General features: G+C 40.8%; 1 protein-coding gene across 1 annotated transcript in view; it reads left to right on the top strand.

The window, feature by feature from the left end:
• ptpn4a (protein tyrosine phosphatase non-receptor type 4a) overlaps positions 1-21,419 on the top strand; it is a 69,535-nt gene that overhangs the window by 16,563 nt on the left and 31,553 nt on the right. Inside the window, exons 2-5 of the mRNA XM_041950554.1 lie at positions 9,283-9,437; positions 19,215-19,322; positions 19,581-19,623; positions 20,484-20,562. Of these exons, the coding sequence (XP_041806488.1) occupies positions 9,300-9,437; positions 19,215-19,322; positions 19,581-19,623; positions 20,484-20,562 (368 nt within the window). The 5' untranslated portion in view covers positions 9,283-9,299. The remainder of the gene's footprint in view (positions 1-9,282; positions 9,438-19,214; positions 19,323-19,580; positions 19,624-20,483; positions 20,563-21,419) is intronic.

The raw sequence follows: 21,419 nt of genomic DNA, 5'->3' as shown, positions 1-21,419 counted from the left end.
CTAATGTGCTCACCTGTTTGTATTGGTAGCCACGTTCTGTGCAGACATTCACATAAATTGTTGGAAAAGACTTATTAAGAATATGGCGGTAAGACAGAGTTCTACGTTTTGTGCATTTCTGCAAACACATTGTAAACATTTACTTGTCAAGGTGAAAAGAGAAAACTAGCTAACAAGCAGGTGTAAAGGAGAAAACGGGTGCAGGAAGACATATAGCAGAAGCTCCGATTAGATTGGAGAACAGAAGGACATTAAAGCTAACAGGAGCAAGGTGTGAGAGGTGGATGTGGATTGGCTGATATTATAAGGATGTTATGATGGTCAGGTGAGAGTACATGTGAGATGCCTCCAAAGGAGACGAGTGCAGGAGTGACTTTGTCCAGAAGGAGCTGAGAAGAGCGACTGCCGAAAACGCCTGACAGTCTCCATTATGTGCATCTTTGATTCAGTAGGGATCTCTGTGACAGGTGTGGGGTTTTATGAATGGCTCTGTGTGCGTGTGCGTGTGCGTGTGCGTGTGTGTGTGTGTGTGTGTGTGTGTGTGTGTGTAAGTAAATGGCTGCTCCCTGGCACTGATGACTGTAATTTGCATAATGGACTCACAGGCCATACTGACAGTTAAAGACAGGGAAGAGAGGAGAGGGAAAAACAAAGGAAGAGGAAAAAAATGTTTTTCAAGGAAAGTCATGATCAAGGAACGTTCAGAAGGGCTGTGGTCCAGGCAAAGTCAGATCTGATAACGGTGCATTTAAATCCTTTCATTTCAGAAAATTAGGATGCACTGGAAGGGTTGGGAGATTATACTGTCCTCTTTATACTAAGCCAGCTATCCTTTTACATGTCTGGTTGCCTCGACCCTTTTCACAACACAGATTTTGCCTTGTCTAACACGGGTGTAACTAATAACATAATTAATCGCTGCGTTGCTCCGCAATAACTGCTTGGCCGGAGCCTTTGTTAATGTTATTAGTTCCACATGTGCTTTTTCTGCTACAACAAGTCAAAATGTCTGGTATAAAGAAACAAACAGTGCTCTGATGAGTTATTAACACGGGTGAAGAGAAACACGGCGTTCATTTCACAGCAATACAATTCACATGATTTAGTGGGGGAAACACCCTGAACTTCATGTCTTCTGTGTGAAATAAAGAGCATTTCTTTGAACGTTTGAAAAAGGTTGCGAACCACTTAAATAACTGCTGTAGTACATCTTATCCATACTGCATTCATCTAAATCCCTTACCTTTTTAGCTCACTGAGTAACTCACCTAGTTTGACCCCTTGGCATTCAGTTGGATAATGTTTACTGTGAGTATGTTTTACTTGCAGTGGTGTTGAATCTCTGTAAAAACCACAGGAAACCTGATGGTTTGACACCGTTGTAAGTGAAATAAGTTTTTCAAACTGCTGCTATTAAGATCTAATGAAAATCATAGTCTGGAGGTATTAGTTATTAACCAGTTACCACCCTCACAATCAAAGAAATAGTTGCACAAATTAATGATTTAATTTCAGTTTTTATGATACAGAAAGTGAGTTAGAAGACATGACAATTTCAATGTAAAAACACCCCATTAGGGAGGAGAGTTAATTAAGGATGTAATAGTGTCAGTATAATACTTCTTTCACTAAGATCTTCTACAAACCTTCATTTTTAAAAAAAATATTTCTGCTTTTTCGTAAAATAAACATTATTTTGACATTGATTGTAAAATAATCTCAGGACTGGATGATACTGTTACCAAGAACACTGTGTAACAGTTGTTGAAGTTGTTCAAAATACATCAAGAATAAACGTATAAAGTTACATTATTCATAGCTCTGAGAGGACAGACGTCACTATCAGAAGCTGCATGAAGTGTTTTACTCAGGACACACTGACTGACACCCACCCAACTTTTTTTCTCATGTTGCATGTTTGTTGCAAAACAGAACAAATGTACAAATGTACAAATGGAGCATGTCATCTTAAATGTACCTTGTGCATTTTTGTTTACGCTTGTCTCAGCAAAATGGGCTCTCTATAAGTCCTTTATCTGACAACACAAGCCGTTCCTTCTTGCAGTCAAACAAACGCGTCAAAGTGACTTTTAGTGTCAAATAAGACGTGTTCTCGTTTTTAGATGAGGAAAGATGATAGCTGGAAAGTGTGTGGCTCTCTTTGTGTTGTGTCTTTGGCGGTTATTCAGCGGCATGTAATGAAAGAAGGGTGGATGTAGCTGCTTAATTGAAAATGGCTCCATACAGATGTGGCATTTGATGGGAACATAAACAGACAGGAGACACAGCCGTGAAAGCAAAACACATTAAGTACAATGTTTTGTCCCATTAGATTCTGATTTTCTTTGCTCAAGAGGACATGCTTTGCTCTTTACGAAGCCGATTGGATATCTGCTGCATAAAACAAAACATGCAGTTTAATTTCAGGTGGCCTTTAAGGCTGCTGCTGCGGCTCATCATTAAAATCTAATCTTAAACAGCCCTGGCTTGTGAGAAGACCGCCAACCCTAATGTCTTCTTTTACAGCTCTTAAAAAATACAATGAATATAAAACTGACAAATACTCCATGTTAAAGGAGGGCTCCAATTCGCTGTTGTGGCACATCTTTGTTACGCTGAAGTAAGTGAGCAGCTGTGTGCTGGATTGGACTGTCTAACTTTTCTAATCAATGAAGTCAGGAAGGCTGACTCAGGCTTTTCATTCATGTACTTGAGAGGCTTATTCCATAAGGGTTCAGTGAAGTTCAAGCAGAGGTTTGCAGACGTTTGCAACTCTGTATAACTGAAATGTGATGAATTTGAGACTCACTGACCAACTTGACTAGACACTCTCCTCTTATAATAATCACCACAATTGACTTAATTACAGCAGCTCCTTTTAAAATTGAACCGCACTTAATAAACCACTTAATTGGGTTCATGTGCAGTAATTTGAACTTGAACTCAGAAGTAGCTCTAATGGATGATTACAATGTAAGTTTTGAATAATAACTGTATGTTGGTTTTTTGGGGGATGCAGACTGGGAAGACTTCAACAGTGGCTGGGCTTGTCATAGAACAACACTTCAAGATTAAAAAGAGGGTTTGTTCAAGTTATGTTCTTGCATGAATATATAATAAGGTAGGAGGTGGGATGCAGAAAACATTGACAGAATCTCAGAATTTTAGAATAAGAGCATAAGATTAAAAATAGCAATTTCCCCTGCTATTACGTGATTTCACAGCGCCTAAGCCAAATGAACAGGGAAGTAAAACTTGAGTGACAAGACAGATATTGTGTTTGAAAAATGAAAAAGCTACCTGCGTTTCTGGTTGATCACTGTATACAAGAAGGAGCGTTGCCCAAACGTGAGAGTAGCCTCCGTCAGACCCACTTACCCAGTGTGTCCCAGCTGCTAATGGAGGCTGTTCTGCAGAAGATCTCCTTGATGGAAAAGCAGTGCACTGTAGTGTTACATCAAATTCATTAATAGTCATTAAATTAATTAAATTACATTTTTGACATTGTATTATTGAATTTTTATGCATCCAAAACATGATTAGACACTTTCTGATGGGAAAATGTGCTTCAATCATGAATAGAGAATTCAGAAAAATTGAAACAGAAAACACACAGAATTTGGGGGAAAATAAAGCAAAATCTGAAATGACAGCTAAATAAACACACTGTCAGACAGCCTAAACTCTCACACATGCTGTCAGACTGGCAAACACATGCCCTTCATTTGATGCCATATACATTCTGTACACTTTCGGTTGTGTGTGAGTACCAAAGGCTGTCCTGCTACCTCTTATCCACAACCCCTTTTACTTTATCTGCCTGCTGTTGTTCTTTTTTTTATGCATGTGCTGCTTTAGCAGTAGACTAAGGCAACCATTTTAGCAACAGCACCAGCACAAAATAACAATTTTCTTAATTGTTCAGAGAAAAATTAACTCATTTCTCAAAAATGTTGCAAGTAGTGCTTTCTGTAGTACACTGCTTGGGCAACAATCTCTTCTCTTCTCTTCTCTTCTCTTCTCTTCTCTTCTCTTCTCTTCTTCAAAGAAACTTCAGCAATCAGATTACAAGCTGCACTGTATGGCTTTACCATCAGCCAGGGCCACATATGGCTATCCCTAAAGGAGGTCAAAGGTCATTCGCTGCCCACATTCCTTAAGCTGCAACTTCCCTGGCCCCTCCACCTCCCCCACGCACACACATTTTAAACACTGTCTGAATCGGTCAACGAACAAATGACACAGACGTGAAACAGCACTCTCTCTGCTGCTGTCGTTGCCCTACATAAAGTCCGTAGAATTAAAGGGATCATGGGGTTGGCCGGATGTTGTAGGGGGAGGAGGATGGTAGGTGTGCAACTCTGAAAACATTGGGAAGGAAGGGGTGGCGAAAACTGGATGAAGGTCAATGAGGGCGGGTGTTTGGGTCTAAAGAGGGACAGGTAGAAAGAGGATGGGTGACTGTGTTATAGGGCTGCAAAGGAAGGAAATACCGGGATTTTTTAAGAGCAGATGTTGCCCTTGCTAACTTTATATCAGGCATACCTCTTCGTTTTTAAGGCAGAATAACTTCAGTCTAGCATTGAGTGTGTGTCATGCCAGTGCAGACCTCCACTCTGTGCACAGTGCATGTTTCATCTCAATGTTCTTATTTCAGTGTCGTACGCAGAAGGAGAAAGATCTATGAGGGCTTTAAAGTTGTTTTTTTTTTTCTTATAATCTTTTCTGAAAACTCACAGCAGTCACAAGATGGCTGCAAATACACACACACACACACACACACACACACACGCTGGCACACATCTGTAATTGACCACCTGTTTGTCTGTGGCCTAGTTTACGCATTATGAAACATGGTGCAATGTACAATTCCTTTGGGATTCCTAACTGCTAGCCTCTTATTTCAATTGTTCCAAAGCAACACAAAGGGACAGAAGAAGCGTGTGTAGCACATCTTTTGAGTTTCTTTTGAAGAAATCGGGGGTATAAATAGAAATGTATGGGGCAAATGAAGTTCAGTAGTCGGCCTATATTGGAACTGGGAAAGGACATTGCATGCTTTGTAACTTTTCTCCTTTGAAGACTTCTGTTCTGTTGGTGTAAATAAGAAATTAGAGGCAGGGGAATCATAGTTCAGTAGGTAATGTTCCGATAACTTTTACTGTTGTGCTTCTTTGTTTGTGTGTGTAAGTTTGCGTGTGTGTATCCGGATTGAGTTGAGCTATACACAACCTGACGTGTGTGTCTCTATTTGTATGTATGTGCATGTGTTGATGTGTTGCAGTGGAGGTGTGTCATATACGTGTTTATATGAAGGGCGTGTATTCCTGTGTACAGACAGGAAGGCTCCAGGACCGTCTGTGTTTGCAATAAGCTGACAGAGCCAGAGGAGCCCACCACTGAGGGAAGCTTTAGGGTCAAGACACACACACACACACACACACACACACACACACACACACACACACACACACACACACACACACACAAAGTCACACTCCTGCCTGTTTGTAAGCTCTGCTGACTGCAGGAAGCAATAATGTTAGCGTGCTTCCGGAGATCCGGAGGCTTCTCTCAGGGGAGTGTGGCTGCCCTGTCCAGCTCAGCAGAGCAAAACTGAAAACACAACAGAGCAGAAAATGATAGAACATTGAGAATAGAATGGAAAATGGTCCAATAGAATAGTATAATAAACAATACAGTAGAGCAGCCGCAAATAATAGAATGAAATAACAGCAAAACAGAATATAAACGAGAAAACAAATTACACCTGCATGTGGAAGGAAAGAGCAAACACTGGAGAGGACTGTTTAGCTGAACAAAACAAAGTGAAAACTAAAATAGTTGGTGTAAAATTTTAATCAGAACAAAGCAACTGAGAAAAAAGTGCTCACACAAGTGTTTGAGACGAAAATAATTCAGTTTTTGCTTGTAGATGTGTAGACTGATTCATGAGTTTGCTGCAGGCTTAACAGCAAGCCTGAGCTATCTCACAAAATCAAATATTACAATATATTTGACCAAAAACACTGATAACTACATTGTGACAACACTGAGGGGCCGATATTTAGTCGTTTCCAAAGATGTTTATACTCCGGATTTGTTTTTTTGAGTTCAGATAACTTAAAGTCACATACGGAGGGATTTGCACACGACGGAGACGTTCCAGTACTGCGGGCTGTGGTCTTTAAGTTGTCTTCAGCTGGATGGCAGAAAAATGTTAGGACAGGAAGAGAGCAGGGAGGATGAGCCAGCCTGTGGAGAGAGTCTGTGTGTCAGACCTCATCATCTGTGTATCCCGTTGCTCTTCTACACTGTGAGCCAGTGATAGGAGAGCATCCCTCTGTCCCTCCCTCCTTCCTTCCTTCCGCATGGCTTCATCTCTGCATTCCTCTCTGCTCAGCTCGCCGGTCAATTCGCGCTGTTTCCCTAGCTGACAGTGCTGTGGCTGGCATCAGTGTGCGTCCTGCTGCCACTGAGGATGTATTGATCTCACCAGGTTGACTTACAGCATGACCAGAATCACGCCTGGTCGGATATTACTTGCTAGCTGTCAGCCACTGGATCACACACTTCCTGTATTGCAGCTCAGTAGCATGTCTTTGTTAGACTCTTTCTGCCTGATAAACCCCCTCATCTTTCAAACTCCACACCCCCAGTTTGGTACAGAGGCCGTGGTTTCCCCTAGGCAATTGTTAGAGTAGGTGGAAAGCACTGTTACCTACTGAGCTGAATCAGACACACACTGATGCATCTCATATTGTGATCAGTTTAGTAGCTAAATGACGACATAAACGGTTTCCTCACTCATTATGTGCTGCGTGATATGGCGCCTCTGTTCTTTGCTACTGCAGGCCGATGCTGTATTTCATAACAGCGTAAGAATTCCTTCTGATCCTAGTGGGGGCGGTCGTTAATTTCAGGTGAGGTAGTGTGCCACTGTGAAAAACACTGTAAACTTTCCAGTAAAAATTATAGTTTCCCAGCCCCACCTGAGATAACCCTGGTGACATCATCAGGGATTATTTTTCCAGACTTCTCCAGGACCACAGATGTTCAACCGTTTTCACATGCTAAGAAGTGCTCCCCTTATATAAAACTTATCTTGACGTGTAAAACCGGTTGAGTAATCCTTTTACAGATACATTATTGGTAGATTGGCTGATATTCCTCTGAATGGGTCACACCAATATGATGGCACATTGATTATGTGCTGACAGGGATAACAGTTATTGTTGGTATTGTTGGAATATTTGGGTATCATGTCAAAAAAGTGTTCCCATTGACTTCTGTTTGAAACACCTATCAACCACTGTCAATCATTTAATGGTAATTCCTGTAATGCTGTAAAAGATGCACAACATATGCAATAAATTATACAGTGTGCACACCAAAGCCACCTGTTAGAGATCTAATAATGTCATGTTTTTGCATGTATCTTGGATGTCTGGAGATGAGAAGGTGGGCTGTCCCTGCGTTTAGCGCTGGCCTCAAGTATAGATTTGTGTATGTGTGTGTGCGTACGTACACAGTGTGCACACCATCTGCCAGTGGTCATGGTGGGGTTTGTGCTGATGTATAGTGACAAGCGGCTCAGACACTCAGAGGGCCCTCCATATATACTATATACACACACAAATATGCTCACACAGAGCCATCGTTACAAATACAGCTGCTCTTGATGACGGGGCCATGACCCATGCGGGGTTATTATGTCTCCTGTCAAGATAGATCACCGAAGAATAAAAATAGCAGGAGGCGGCAAAGGAAGGGCACAGATCCCACTGCAATGGCATATGTTCCCCAACAAAATACGTAAGAAAATGAAAATGATTCTGTAAGTACACATAAACAGAAAGTTGGCATGTGAAACCCTCATTGTATATACACACAGATAGATGTTTGTTGTTTTGAGGATAAGTGGACTGTCAGTCCTTTTATAAACAATAATTTAGCATTTATGAATTTATCATTGGCAGCTAAAATGATGACGGCATCTTAACAAATATTAATTATAACATCAAATAGAATGAATGTTTTAGCTGGATACTTTACAGTTGAGTTTTTAACTTTATAAACAAATATGACTGTAAATGTGAGACGATACAGATACAAGACAACTTTAAATTTTGGATGCTTAACATCAATGGACATAAATAATTTTCAAGGAGTAGTCAGACATGTTGAGATGCTTATTAGCTTTGTTGCTGTGTATGCTAAATATGAAACCACCACCATTAAGTGGTTGCAATATTCCTTTAAAGAATAAATAAAATATTTTTTTATTTAATGTTTATTTGTAAGTATGTAGCATTAACAGAGTTCATACTCCCCAGCATTTATCGTAAAAACTAAATTGCAATCCCTGTTCCTAGATGGGCCTTTATAGATACACAACATAAATTAATCAAACTTGAATCAGGTAAAAATAAGTGTAAATGAATAACAAATGTAAAAAAATACACTATTGCATGTTAATAGACATTATTTGCCAATACCAGTATATCAATGTTCTTAAACTTCTGTAAATAAAAGCTATTTCTTGGTTATCCATTCTTCTGTGGCAGAGTGATGAGACACTACAAAGTATAAGAGGCTATTTTATTTTATCTCGGTAAACTTGGATTCAAGCCACAAGTGACTAGTTCGCAATCTACAAAGACAAGGAAAGCAGCCAGACGTGGCCCCGGTAATAACAGGCTTTGGTGTGCTCTAAATGGAGCCGCTCCAGATTGAATTATTGTTATTTATTCCCACTGATGAGCAGACAGGGCTCCTTCAGCCGCAGTTTGGTTCACAATCACTTGAACAGCTCCAGTTAAGGCAAGTGATAAATTTCAAAATATTGATCAATTCTGTAGAGAATGCCGCACAAGCGAAGCAGTCATTATTATTCTACTATGTTTTATTGTAGAGTGTCTTAGTGCTGGGCTGCTGCATGCTTCCTCATCCCCTGGTAGGGAACATGCAGCTTGCCTTCTCATTGACATTCTTTTCTCATGAAGCAGTCCGTCTTTGCCGCTTCGCCCTGCTTGTACAGGCTTGCCTGGTTTTTTGCCTCTCTTGATGAAGTATATCCTGTTGCACTGTACATTTGCTTATTGTTTTCTCTGTTGACCGACTTTTCCAATGGCTGTTTTCTTACCTTAACACACCTAAATAGTCATATAGTACGTGTACATTACAAGCGTTGATATAGCGATGCTCCACTTGTTTTTCTGTCCCACGCTGTTTCTCTTACTCATCGTTTTCTCCTCTCGGCTGTGTGTTTGCTCGTTGCAGACCCTGGTAGGAGCGTGATGAGCGCACGCTTCCGCTTGCCTGCTGGCAGATCCTACAATGTCCGGGCGACGGAGCTGGAGCGAGACAGGCAGCACACACAGGTTGTGTGCAACGTACTGCTGCTGGACAACACTGTCCAGGCATTCAAAGTCAGCGTAAGTACCGCTCTGTCTCACTTAACATCTTTGATGCTTTGGATGTGAAAGAGGAGACACAGACGGAGAGACATGAGGTGTTATGGGAGCTATAAATCAGTAAAACCTGAACACACAGACATGATGTGTATATTTTTAGATTCAGTGTAGCTTATACTTCCTGTATGTATGATTATCTCTGATGTCCATCACAAATATGGTGTAGAACATAGATGCTCCTCGCAACTCTAGAATTTGCCCGAGAATCATCACATTTTTAAGGTGTCGGCTGCACATCCATGATTACTCATAAACATGAACTGATAAATGCTAATTCAGCACACTTTTAATGGTGTCACTTTAGCAAAATATAAACAAATGCAGGCAGAAAAATTAAACAGGCTCATTTTGTAGCCCACAGCTAACTTTTGCTAACTCATATACAAATATTTGCCCTATGTTGAAAACTGGGGTTTTGTTGGTTTGAATGGAATATGTTCAGCAATAGAATCAACCTGCCCAATAAACATTAATACATATGACTTGGTATTATTATCGTGGGCTGATTGATCTCTCTTTTCTATTCTCTTTGAGTTAGAAACCCATTGATTTACTTCATCCTAGCTGAAGAAAACCCATCAAATTCATGTGATTATCATCCATTAAAAACTAGAAATTCATTAAGCCATGAAGTGAGGAGTAAATGAGTGAGCCCTCAAATAGTAATAGGACATTAACCCAAGCAAACCCTAAAATAGAAAAAACAATATTTGACCTCCTCCTCCCTGTCGCACTTCCTCCCTCCACTTCTCCCATTACTGTAAATTTCCCCTCAAGCCCACCTCAAATTAACTTGAGAGTTGGTGGGGGAAAAATCTCTGTGTGTCTCTACAGACCTGCGGGCGTTTAAAAAGCATCCCACATCTGTTGTATTCTGCTGAAACTAAAAGGTTAAGATGCCGTTTCTCACTCTGGCTTCCCTTACGGGCCCAGAGGTTTGATTGTGTTGGTTGATCAGACACAGTCGGTCTTTATCTTTTTTTTTTTTTTCTACAAGCTTTCAGTCACATGCAGTCATACCTTTAGTGGAGGGAAAGTGAAAATGTGTGTGTGTGACAAGTTGGCTTGTGACTGACATTACAGTCGTCTGTCACTTCATGTGATAACACATTTCCTTTTCTCTCTCTTTCTTTGTGTCTTTCTTTATGTCTCGGTCTGTCACCATGTGTTTGATCAGATTTATGCAGGGAAATTCCCTTTATGACTCAGAAAATACAATTCCGCTAATAACATCCCCTTTGACAAATCACATCCTGTTGGTGTTCAAGTGTGCGTGTGTGAGTGCAGCTCTTCCATGTGAGCATGAGAACATGTCTGTGCATGCACATATATCTGGAAAAAGCACAAATATGCACATTATGATTGTGCCATTCAGAATGCTGATATTAAAACAAACTTTTTTTATGGCCCTGCGTCTGCGACAGCCGTGGCCAGAAGCATGTTTTCGGGTTGTCTGTACGTTCCATTCGTCATATCTCAGGAACGCCTGGAGGGAATTTCATCTGGCACAAACGTCTACTTTAGGGGTGCACGATAGTTATCGGGCCGATAGTTATCGGGCCGATAACATGAAATTATGACGTCATTCCGATAAGTCCGATATCATGGCGAACAGCCCTGATAACGTGTGTTTTTGTCAGCACAGCAGTGCCTCGCTCCCACTATGAGACCCGAATGGCCTGCAGTGAATGCTGCGTTCATGTGACATTGGCATAATCAGAAGAACTCTTTGTCGCTGGGAAAAATCAAGAATACCCCCTCATGCCAGAAAACAACTCGTTAACTCGGTCATAATTTTGCTAGTGGCTGACTTGAATTAATATTCGCAGTATTTTTTCACATGTTACACACAAAAAATAGAAACATGAACTTAAATAGGCCAAAAGAACGACTACCAAACGAGGAGCTTTCAATAATGTGACATAAAATAGTGATTAAAACATATTTATTGATTTAAAATTAGCCTACTCTCGTCTGTCGCATCTCTCACTGCGCAGCAGCTCTGAAAGTAAACACGTACGTTGCGTAGCAACCGCCTCTCACTGTGCGCCGCTGTTATTGGATTTGTTTGTGGTATTGTGGTCATGATGTTAGGTATATGTGTGTGTTATCGGTTATCGGTATCGGCCTTTAGGAGCTGAAAGTTATCAGTTATGGGTATTGGTTTTAAAAAACAGTTTTCGGGCATCCCTAGTCTACTTGAACACAAGAATGAACTGATTGGAATTTGCTGGTCAAAGGGTACTGTCACCGTACATAACATATTTTTGGCCAATGTGTTATTGGATAAAATGATGACACATTATATCCAAAAGGTCAAAGGTCATCTTCACTGTGACATTATGATCATTTACTTGAATCATACATGTCAGTATAGTCATAACTTTCATTGCACTATATAGTCTTCACAACATAAACAAGTCAGGATGGATGTAAACCTCAACTTGACTGTTTGTTCTAACAGGGGAATCTGTTTAAGTCTGACACATTTAAATTTCCTCAGTCATAATGTCCCATGAAAATAATTCCCGACTTAGATGTGAGAAAGGCTCTAAACGCTGTCTCCCCCTCTGCTTCTCTGATGTCCGCCCTCTCTTTTGCTCCTCTCCAATTTCGGTGAACTGAGAGTTTATTTCAACCAAACCAGAGTTGGTGATCATTGTTAGAACATTGGAAAGACAAACCAAGTAGGTTTTGGTGAGTTTTATTTTGATTTTCAAGTAATTTTGAATGAAGTGTGTTTTATGATGATAAAATTACTGTTTCTGTAAATGGAGTCTGGTGGCTTTGGCGAGAGCGATGTCGTGGCTGTTTATGCTTCAACTAAAAGGATTTTACTCTTTAATAAAAAGGGATCCTTTCCATAATGTTGTCAGACACTTACAATAACAATCTGGGCCTGTCATTGGCTAAAACAAGCACTTTCAGTGGACGTGCATCGACGTCGTTCAGTACTACAGTTTCAAAATTTGGTGTCCCCATTAGTCACTTTGGAAAATGCGTGCACACATTGGGAAATGGGATCCATAAATTCAATTTCTCCCATTTGCCAGGACATGTGAAACCCTGATGCACGGCACAAAGTGGCAGACATTTCAGTGGCGTTTAAAATGTCATTTGGTTATTGAAGAACATGATTAATGGATTAAAATGGCGTTTGTGATATATGCAGTATTTTTCAGACAATGTTTGATCTGACTGTTTTCTTACTTTTAAACTGGTTTAAGCTTAAACTTTAAATAGGTTTAATTGACAAGAAATTAGTCATGAGGAATGTCCCTATTCTAGTCTTTCATTGAGAAAGAGAATCTGATGATGAGACAGCAAAAAATTCGTGTTGGTTTTTGTTTTTTGCTGGTATGTCTTTCACTTCCTGCCACTCTTTGCTGTTCTGCTCTTTCTATGGGCACCACCAAAAGGACTTGAGATATACACAGAGAGGAATCTGTGGTTTTAATGCTGTATTATCAAATCCACATTGATTCAACCAAAAGATTTGCATCTGCATGTTGTCATCGTGGCACAACAACTGAATATGTGTGAGTAATAATACAAAAGACAGCACATCAATAAACACAGTAGCAAATAATCCGGATTATCATTTTAGCTTTAATAGTGTCTCTTTTCTAAAACCTCCCGTCTCCTTCTTCTGTCTTTACATTTCTCCCTGCACATTTCTCTCCCTCTGTGCTTCCTGCTCCAGACTCCCCCTGTTCCCCCCTCCTCGCCTCCTTCTCAATGAATGACTCGGTCTCTGTCAGTCTCTCTGTCAGTGTCATTGATCAGACCCCTGCAGCAGCAGTAACTTCCTGGAAAGCCAAGCCATCCACAGAGCAACAATACTTCTATTGATCCTCTCCCTGGCCGACTGGCCTTGATTCTAGCGGAAAGTGAAAATCCAGAAGCAGTCACTTACTGTCATGGGAACCGGAGCATTTGTGGTGCGGGTCGGGGTTGGCTGGGACATAAGAGCTGGTGTTGACGATCTTACAGATGGGAAGTCTTTGGCTGAAACAATACCAGTATAAAGCATGATCTGGTGTATCTTGAAAGCCTAATAGATGACAAGAAATTAAAAAGCCCAGCCCACTCCTGACCTACCTCTCGACAAATACCAAAGCGAGGTCAAAAGCAGGGTTTATTCAAAGTAAAGCGACATGCAGCGGTATCCATAGCAACCACTTTACACCACATAAACATTTAGCTGTCTGCAAGAGCTGTTGGTAATCAAGTAGCTCTTAATAATGAGCAAGTAAAAGCAGCAAGAGGCGAAGGATAAATAATCCTGCAAAACGGCTGTAATTTACTGCTGAATGAGGCCTCTGAATGAAATACAAATGCAAGATTGCGTGATTTAAAATGGAGACCATGCTCTTTCCTTAACCAAGTGCTTTGAAGGGCCTTAACATAACCATAAAAGTCTTAATCATGCTTTGGTTGCCAGAAATTGCAGAGAGACCAAATAAACATAAACAGCGAATGTTTTCCAGACACTTTTAAGGTAAATGTTTCGGTTAGTTTGTTTCCTTCAACCTGAGCAGTACTTGCCGATGCAGGTTGTGCATAAATGTAATTCCTATTTTAGGGACTTAACAGCCATTTGTGTACACATTGTGATCTCCCTAACAACCATGTTAGGGATGGCATGTTAGAGGGAACGGGTTAATTTCACTAAAATGTCACACAAGAATTAAGCCTTCTAAGCAATTAAAGACCAAGGTCATGTATTGTTGGAAATGTATTCTCTTAGTACAAGTAACTAATGCTGCAGCAGTTAGCATGCCACCTCTGTGAGTACAGCTGCTCTGTTTGTGTAAAATATGATTTAATTTGAAATGTGTGTGAGAGTTAGACATTTGTGTGGAAAGTGTCTGTGTTTGTGTTGTGGGATGGGTGTGGCTGTGGGAGCATTTTGCTTGCGTAGCTCCTTCTCTATCCAGAAATGCAGAGGTATGTGCGGGTGGAATATACTGATTCCTAAGTTGTGTCTTCTTTTTTTGTCTGTAGCCATAAATATATTAAGATTAGGGCTTTTTTTGTCCAAAGACAGGATTTAATCCTTAAAATTGACTCTTGAGAAAGATAATCTGACCACAAGGTCTATTTAGTAGCTGTTCAGGGTTCTTTTTATCATATCATGATTTTCATCATCAGATGGAGTTTTCTAGTTGTTATTGACTCGTAGATCACATTTAATCCTGACATGATTGAAAGCTCCAGAACAGCTACTAAACAGATGTTGTCGTGTGATTGAACCATGAACTTTTTTCTGCCAAACAGACCAAGCACCAGCCCCGGGTTGCAAACATCAGTGAGCTAGCGAGGGTGTTATTGTAAATAAGTGAAAAATAATGATAATTAATATTTAGCAGCCTCGAGAACGTCCATTCGCTCTGATTGTCAGCTCAACCTTCAGCTCATTCACAGCTGTAACGTGCAGCCGGGCTGTGAGACACAGGTGGTATTTCCTTTTCTCATGACTATAATATATAACCTCTGTAATGCTTGAATTGGTGGATTCATGTAAAGCAGTCACGTGTGTCTGTGTGTAGCGAGTGGGTCGATATTTAGATGGCGAGTTTGCCTTCCCGTTCGAGTCACCGTTCTTGTTTGCAGGAGTTTTCTACAGAATTTTGTGTGTGTTTTGGACGCAGAAAGAGAAGGAGAGGCGACTGCTCCTTCGCGTAGTTCCCTTCCTGTCAGGACAAGCTGCCTCACACATTCCTGAGTTTCCATCATTCTTTAGCACAAACACGTACACGCAGCACATACAGCTGTTTCCTGTGGAAGGAAAAGAAATAAGGGGGGAAATAATATGCATGCATCACTTTTTTGTTGTTTGTTAACCTGCCATTTCTTCCGGTCTGTCCAGTTACTTTAGATGCTAAGGGGTCTTTTCCTCTCTTACACTTTAGGTAGACCCTCAGGGTGAAAAACTTATCAGAGCATCACTCTCTCTCTCTCAGCCAGCCTCTTGTGCTCTGATCGCTCTGTCACCACGTCGCCCTCCTCTCTCCTCGCTCTCACGCACACAGACACTATTTCAGTCAGTGGTGCTGCTGGACTGATGAAGATCAACACAAAGAGCGTTTGTCTCACACAACCGCATCGTCAATCACTCTTTTTCTCTTTCTCCCTGCCCGCTCTCTCTTTCTCTCTCTCTGCGTCTCTATGACTCTCTGTCTCCCTCTTACTTTCTCTCAGTCGTCTGTTGTTCTCCCCATCGCTCTCTTTTCTCTCTCTTTCCTTTATTGCTCTCTCCTTTAGTGTGTGTTGTGTTACTCTCTCTGTCTTTGAGACTCTTTTTGCCACTGAGTATCTTGACCATGAGTTAGGCACAGTATGGAGTTTGTATGTGTCTATATGTCTCTGTGTGTCTATGTGTGTGTCCCTCAGCTCTAACAATGTATGGCTGTTTGCTTCTGCATTGGCAGCTATTGCACATTCGGCTCACATGCTTTTAGAATACCAGAAGAGGCTAACACGGGCACACACACACACACGCACCCAAATACATGTCCTTACACACAAACACATATATAAACACATGTACACACACACACACACACACACACACACACAGTGGTGATGGGTTTCCTGGGAGCGCAGTATAAAAAGTGCACAGAGGGCTCCCACATCCAGCTTGAAAAGCTGCTTCATACAAAGGGGAAGTGGACACACACACACACACACGCACACACACACGCACACACACACAGTCTCTCAGACATGTCTATGAATAGCCTTACTTGGGGAAACATCATATTAAAGGCTTACATGGGTTTTTTTTTTTCAATTTTTTCCCTCATTTTGTCGACCCCAGTCACTTGGTTAAAAGACTTTTTTTGTACTTTGTAAATTCAGCAGCCTGATTGCCTCTGAGTCAGTTTGTGTGATATTTTGTAATGTAAGTGTATTCCATCGACAAGTCTGTAGGCAATTAGTCAGATATTTTCTGTCCATGTTACAGACGCACCGGTCGATGGGTCGGTGACTGGAATCGGGTGGTTTTCAGCGTGATTGGCCTGACCGGTGACTGGCCGATTGGTGTCAGATATATCTGATTCCGTGCCGGTCAAATCTACACATGCTGCACGCATACTGCCGTCAATAACCTGCAATCAATAACCTTTACATAGCTTTTACACTTCCGAGAAAGTTTACTTTATTTAGTTCACACAAGTGTTTTCTGATCACTTCTGAACAGCTGATCCATATTGAAACGCTCGGTTGGTTTTTAATGCACCAAGTTAAGATTCTAAAAAAAAATTAATCACCTGACAATCAGACAGCATAGATGTCATGACGGTCGAATTTCAGGGGCCATTTTTTTTTCGTTTTTTCCAAAGATGCGTCTTCACTGGCCAGCTTCCTATGGATGTGAAAAAAACATTTCCAGCTTGATATTCTGAGAGGTTCCCTTTCATCAGATATAGCTAAATTACCTTGCCAACACTTCTAATAGACAGCAGTATGGTGTATTTTTTTTTGTATTGAGATGTGCATGTTTGTAGCAGTCTTATTTCTTTTATCATTCAAGCATGATAGTAGAGCTGTAGGGAAGCAAGCAAGATGGGGAGAAGCGGCATCAGCGTTGACTCACACTTAACAAGGCTTTGACAGCAGTAGAATGCTAGCACACACACACACACACACACACACACACACACACAGCGTTAAAAGACTGCCGGTGATCCTAGAGGGCTGCCATGTCAACATGTCAACTGTCAACTATCATTCCATTCGTTCCCCCCACACTTTCAGGGCTGTAAAAGTGTGTCACCAGGGTAAAGGGGAGAGATGGAAGGCTGCGTGCGTGCGTGCGTGCGTGCGTGCGTGCGTGCGTGCGTGCGTGCGTGCGTGCGTGACTCTGTTGTCCCATGGGAGCTCTGATGGAGTTACACACTCACACACACTCTCTCTCACTCAAAGTTGCGGCAGGATCAGGTGTGAATTTCTGCTCCACTTGTGGTCCCACAGTTTATCCTCTCGCCCTTCCTACTCTCTCATGAAACGATGCAATATTTATGATCTGTTTAATAAATGATTCCACGTTTTTTGTTTTTTTTTCAGTCTTTCAACCTGCTCGTCCTCTTTTCGTCCCATCTTCCCTGAAAGGGAAATGCCATTTTTTATAACCTTGGTTTCACCTCTGGCCAGCCACCGTTTGTACCATCATTCTTACATTTACCCACTGGTTCAATCACAAAGGTGATCCATTTGTGATTGAACCATGAATCCATTTGTTACATAGAGGAGGTTCGGTTTTACTTTCATATTAAATTCCTCTTACTCAATAACTGGATTAAACTGACTTTTTACTGATTACATGTATTGTAAGGCCCATGCTTTTGATTGTAAAACTGTTTCTAGTGCTTTAGCTGCATTCCCAAGTTTGTAAGTAAAAAAAAAAACAAACAATTGTAGCCAATACGAATTTTGGGCAAAAGTTACTAAGTGGAACTGGAAAGTGGAACTTGTAGATTTAAAGTTACTTAACCATGTTAAAGCACATTTAATTATCTTCCTGAACTCCCAGCTTCTTTCTCAAAACCTTCCTCTTTCCACGTCGCTCCCTTATGCAAGACTGACCACAGACAGACGGTGGTTTCAGTGTGAACTTTGTCACTCTTTCTTTTTTCTTTTTTTGCACAGTGCTTTGGTGTCTTATTTCAGTGAAGTCTTCCTCAGTAATACACTTCTAACTCTTCTGTATCTGCTGCTTTTCTAATCTCATGCCATTTTTCATCAAGTAATTGCTCACACATCAGGTCTGCTGTTATTGATCTGCCTCCTGTTCGTTAAGAGAATTGTCCTTGCAAGACCACATAAATCATCTGTAGTGTTTCTATATGTGAATGACATATTTATATTGTCTAATTAGTGATTTTCTTTATGAATGTAATGGGGTGTATGGTGAGATCGGATGCTTACCCAGCAAGCCAAGACACCAAATGCTACTGTTTACTTTAAGACAGCTGGTGAATGTGGAAACAGAGATCACATTCAGACAAGCTGATATGTAATTATGTCAATATGTTAATGGATATACACACACTACTGTATGTGCATATTTTCTCAGAGTATCCTCAGTGCAGAAATAAGGACTGAAAACAATAGATTTGCCCTTATAAAACGAGAAAAAGAAAAGATGTAAGTTGCTGAAGCTTCAGTGATTGACATATATACTACAAGTGTTATGTTGATCTTCCATGCTGACTTAATCTGTTTTTTAGGGCTATATAACTTTGCTGCATCGCCGGAGAGATGTCAGAAGATGTCACTGAGCAAACCACGTAGCAAAATATACGACAGTAGCCCACAGGAACACATCAGTTTAATTCTTCATACGTGTTCTTCCTCGTGTGGTCGCAAAGATATTGGACGGCTGAACATGCATGAATCACACATGAATCTTGACTTGGTGACACGCTTCTGTAGCAGTGTGAGCATTTAAATTATTTAGCGGCGCGAACAGGGGCTTCTTTGTGTGAGGAGTCCCAGCACTGTGCTTCAGTCGTCTCCACAATACGGCACAGGATATGGTTTAATCAGCTCCTCTCTGGTTCATGTGGCCCCGCTGTTTCTCCTGTGACCTTTCCGACCGAGGAATCGAGCAAGGGCGTGATTCAGAGACCTTCGTGCAAAGCAGTGCGTCCCGTTTCTCCTTCCCTCAGAGGAAATTGAGTAAAAAAAAATTCTAACCCATTGTGTTTTTTTTCTGTCTCTCTTCTGTAGAAGTCGGATCATGGCCAGGTGTTGCTGGATGCTGTCTTCAAGCACCTGGAGCTGACTGAGAGAGACTACTTTGGCCTGCACTTGGCTGATGACTCCTTGGATTCGCCAGTCAGTATGATGTTTTTGACCTACAGGAGAAAATTTGTGTGTGTGAATGTGACAAGTTGTAGGATGATAGATCATGACTGTGTGTAGAAAACTATCTAGACGGTGCATTTACTGTATGTGTCCATGTGCAGAGTGTTTGGGTATTTCTGTCAGGTGTGATATGTGTGTGTGGCCAGTGTTGAATAATTTAGGCTGTGTGTATTCATGCTGTGGAAGCGTTCTGGTGTCGCTAAGTGTCTCTTAATCAATATTTTACAGCGCTGGCTCGATCCCAACAAGCCCATCAGGAAACAGTTAAAAAGTAGGTGAAATCCACAAAACACCACCTTAACTAAACAGTCGGCATTTTCAGGAATTAGCAGAAAGTCGTAAAGCCAGGTCACTCAAGTCCATCTTAATTGGACGAAGTACTTTGAAGCTGCAGTCTTCAGTCCGGCCTCAGTGGCAGTAAAAAGTCCACGCTCCACCTCAAGCTAACTCCACTCAGTGTGCTTCAATATTCTGCCTTAAGAAATGATTAAACCACATTTCAACTCCACTCTTTTTTTTCATAATGAGTAATAGAATTTGTAACATGTAGAATAATTAAGAAGTAGCCCTAGTGAGAAATGCAGTCCTCCTCGAGCTTTGATTGAACTGTGTTTCAACTCTGTTTTTGTGCTGAGTGATTGATTCATTGAGGAATAACCGCAGGATTTCATATTTTACACAGTAAAAACTGATGTGTTTGTATAAATGTAGGCTTGCTTTTACACTTTGAGTGTTATAATTATTAGTAGTAGTCGTAGTCGTAGTAGTAATATATACTATTCCACTTGTTTATATCCCGTGACAGCTGAAAAACAGTCATAGGTGCGGAAGCTACTTAAATAATGTCAGCACATCAATCAGTATCACTTTGATCTGAACTATTGGCTCATCTTCTGAAGTAGAGCTTTCTTTATAGTTTTTTTTTCTTCTAAGGCTCTCTGTGTGTGCAAAACCTACATTATCATAATAGGCATTAACACACGTGCTCAGATTAACATTCAAGTTCTTAGATAAATAGATGCAGCACATCTGTTTATTTAGTAGCCACACATGTTGTCTCAATCAGGTATTTGAGTGTCAGATCTGCCATGTTGTGTTTTCCCCTCTAACTGTTCATCATCATTTTTCCAGGAGGGTCTCCCCATAACTTGAGCTTCAGAGTCAAATTCTTCGTGACAGACCCCAGTAAACTTCAGGAAGAATACACACGGTAAGACACATGCTGATTATCACCCACATAAATGCTCAATATTGTCTGATGGAGGGTTTATTTTGGAAAGCTGTTAAGATGGATTTGCACTTAATGCAAGGGTTTAACAGGGGTCCTGACATAGATAGCGGTGGTGTAGATTTTGATTTATAGTTCAGTGTTTGATTTTGGGCGACCGCCAGCACATCTCTAGACTGGAGCCTCATGCAAGATCAGGTTCTATCGTCTTTTAATTATATCCCCTACAGTAACTGTGTTTACATGGTTTCATTCAATTTGCGATGCAAGCGATGGTGGGAAGATCAGACGTGTTTCACTACAGAATATAAGACTACTAATGCTGTGCAAACACCCTATTTACTGTATTTTGTTTCATTCAGAAATGTAGAGCAGTGATTTCGGTGAGCAGGTTTCAGTAGAAATGGCTTTGCTGGATGTGTATTACTGGAAAGTCTATCAAATCTTTTTTCAGTTTGTTTTATATATTTTTTTATATAATAGTATTTGTTTTGTTGAATTGAACAGGTTTGTTGTGATTAAAAGTAATTGCACATCATGCAAAAAGGGCCATATTGTGTACTGTATGTATATGAATAGTAAAGGTATGTCCTCTCTGTAGATAGATACTAATATATAAAATGTTCAATGATGATCTTCCCAGTATCACTGCCTCATTCTCTGACTCAAGCCCATTAAAAATATTTCAAAAATGCTTTGTTTTAGACTCCAGCCCACAGTTCTGCAACCATAAGCTCTACAGCACTGAGTTGTACATAAACAACGTGCAGAGGAGGCGTCACAACGCCATATCACCTTTTCTCCCTGGTGTATATTTCAGCCTCTCAGCCATGGCCTCG

The sequence above is a fragment of the Chelmon rostratus genome, chromosome 13 (genome assembly GCF_017976325.1).
Source record: "Chelmon rostratus isolate fCheRos1 chromosome 13, fCheRos1.pri, whole genome shotgun sequence".
Classification (NCBI taxonomy): domain Eukaryota; kingdom Metazoa; phylum Chordata; class Actinopteri; order Chaetodontiformes; family Chaetodontidae; genus Chelmon; species Chelmon rostratus.
This window is presented reverse-complemented; position numbering and strand designations above follow the sequence as displayed.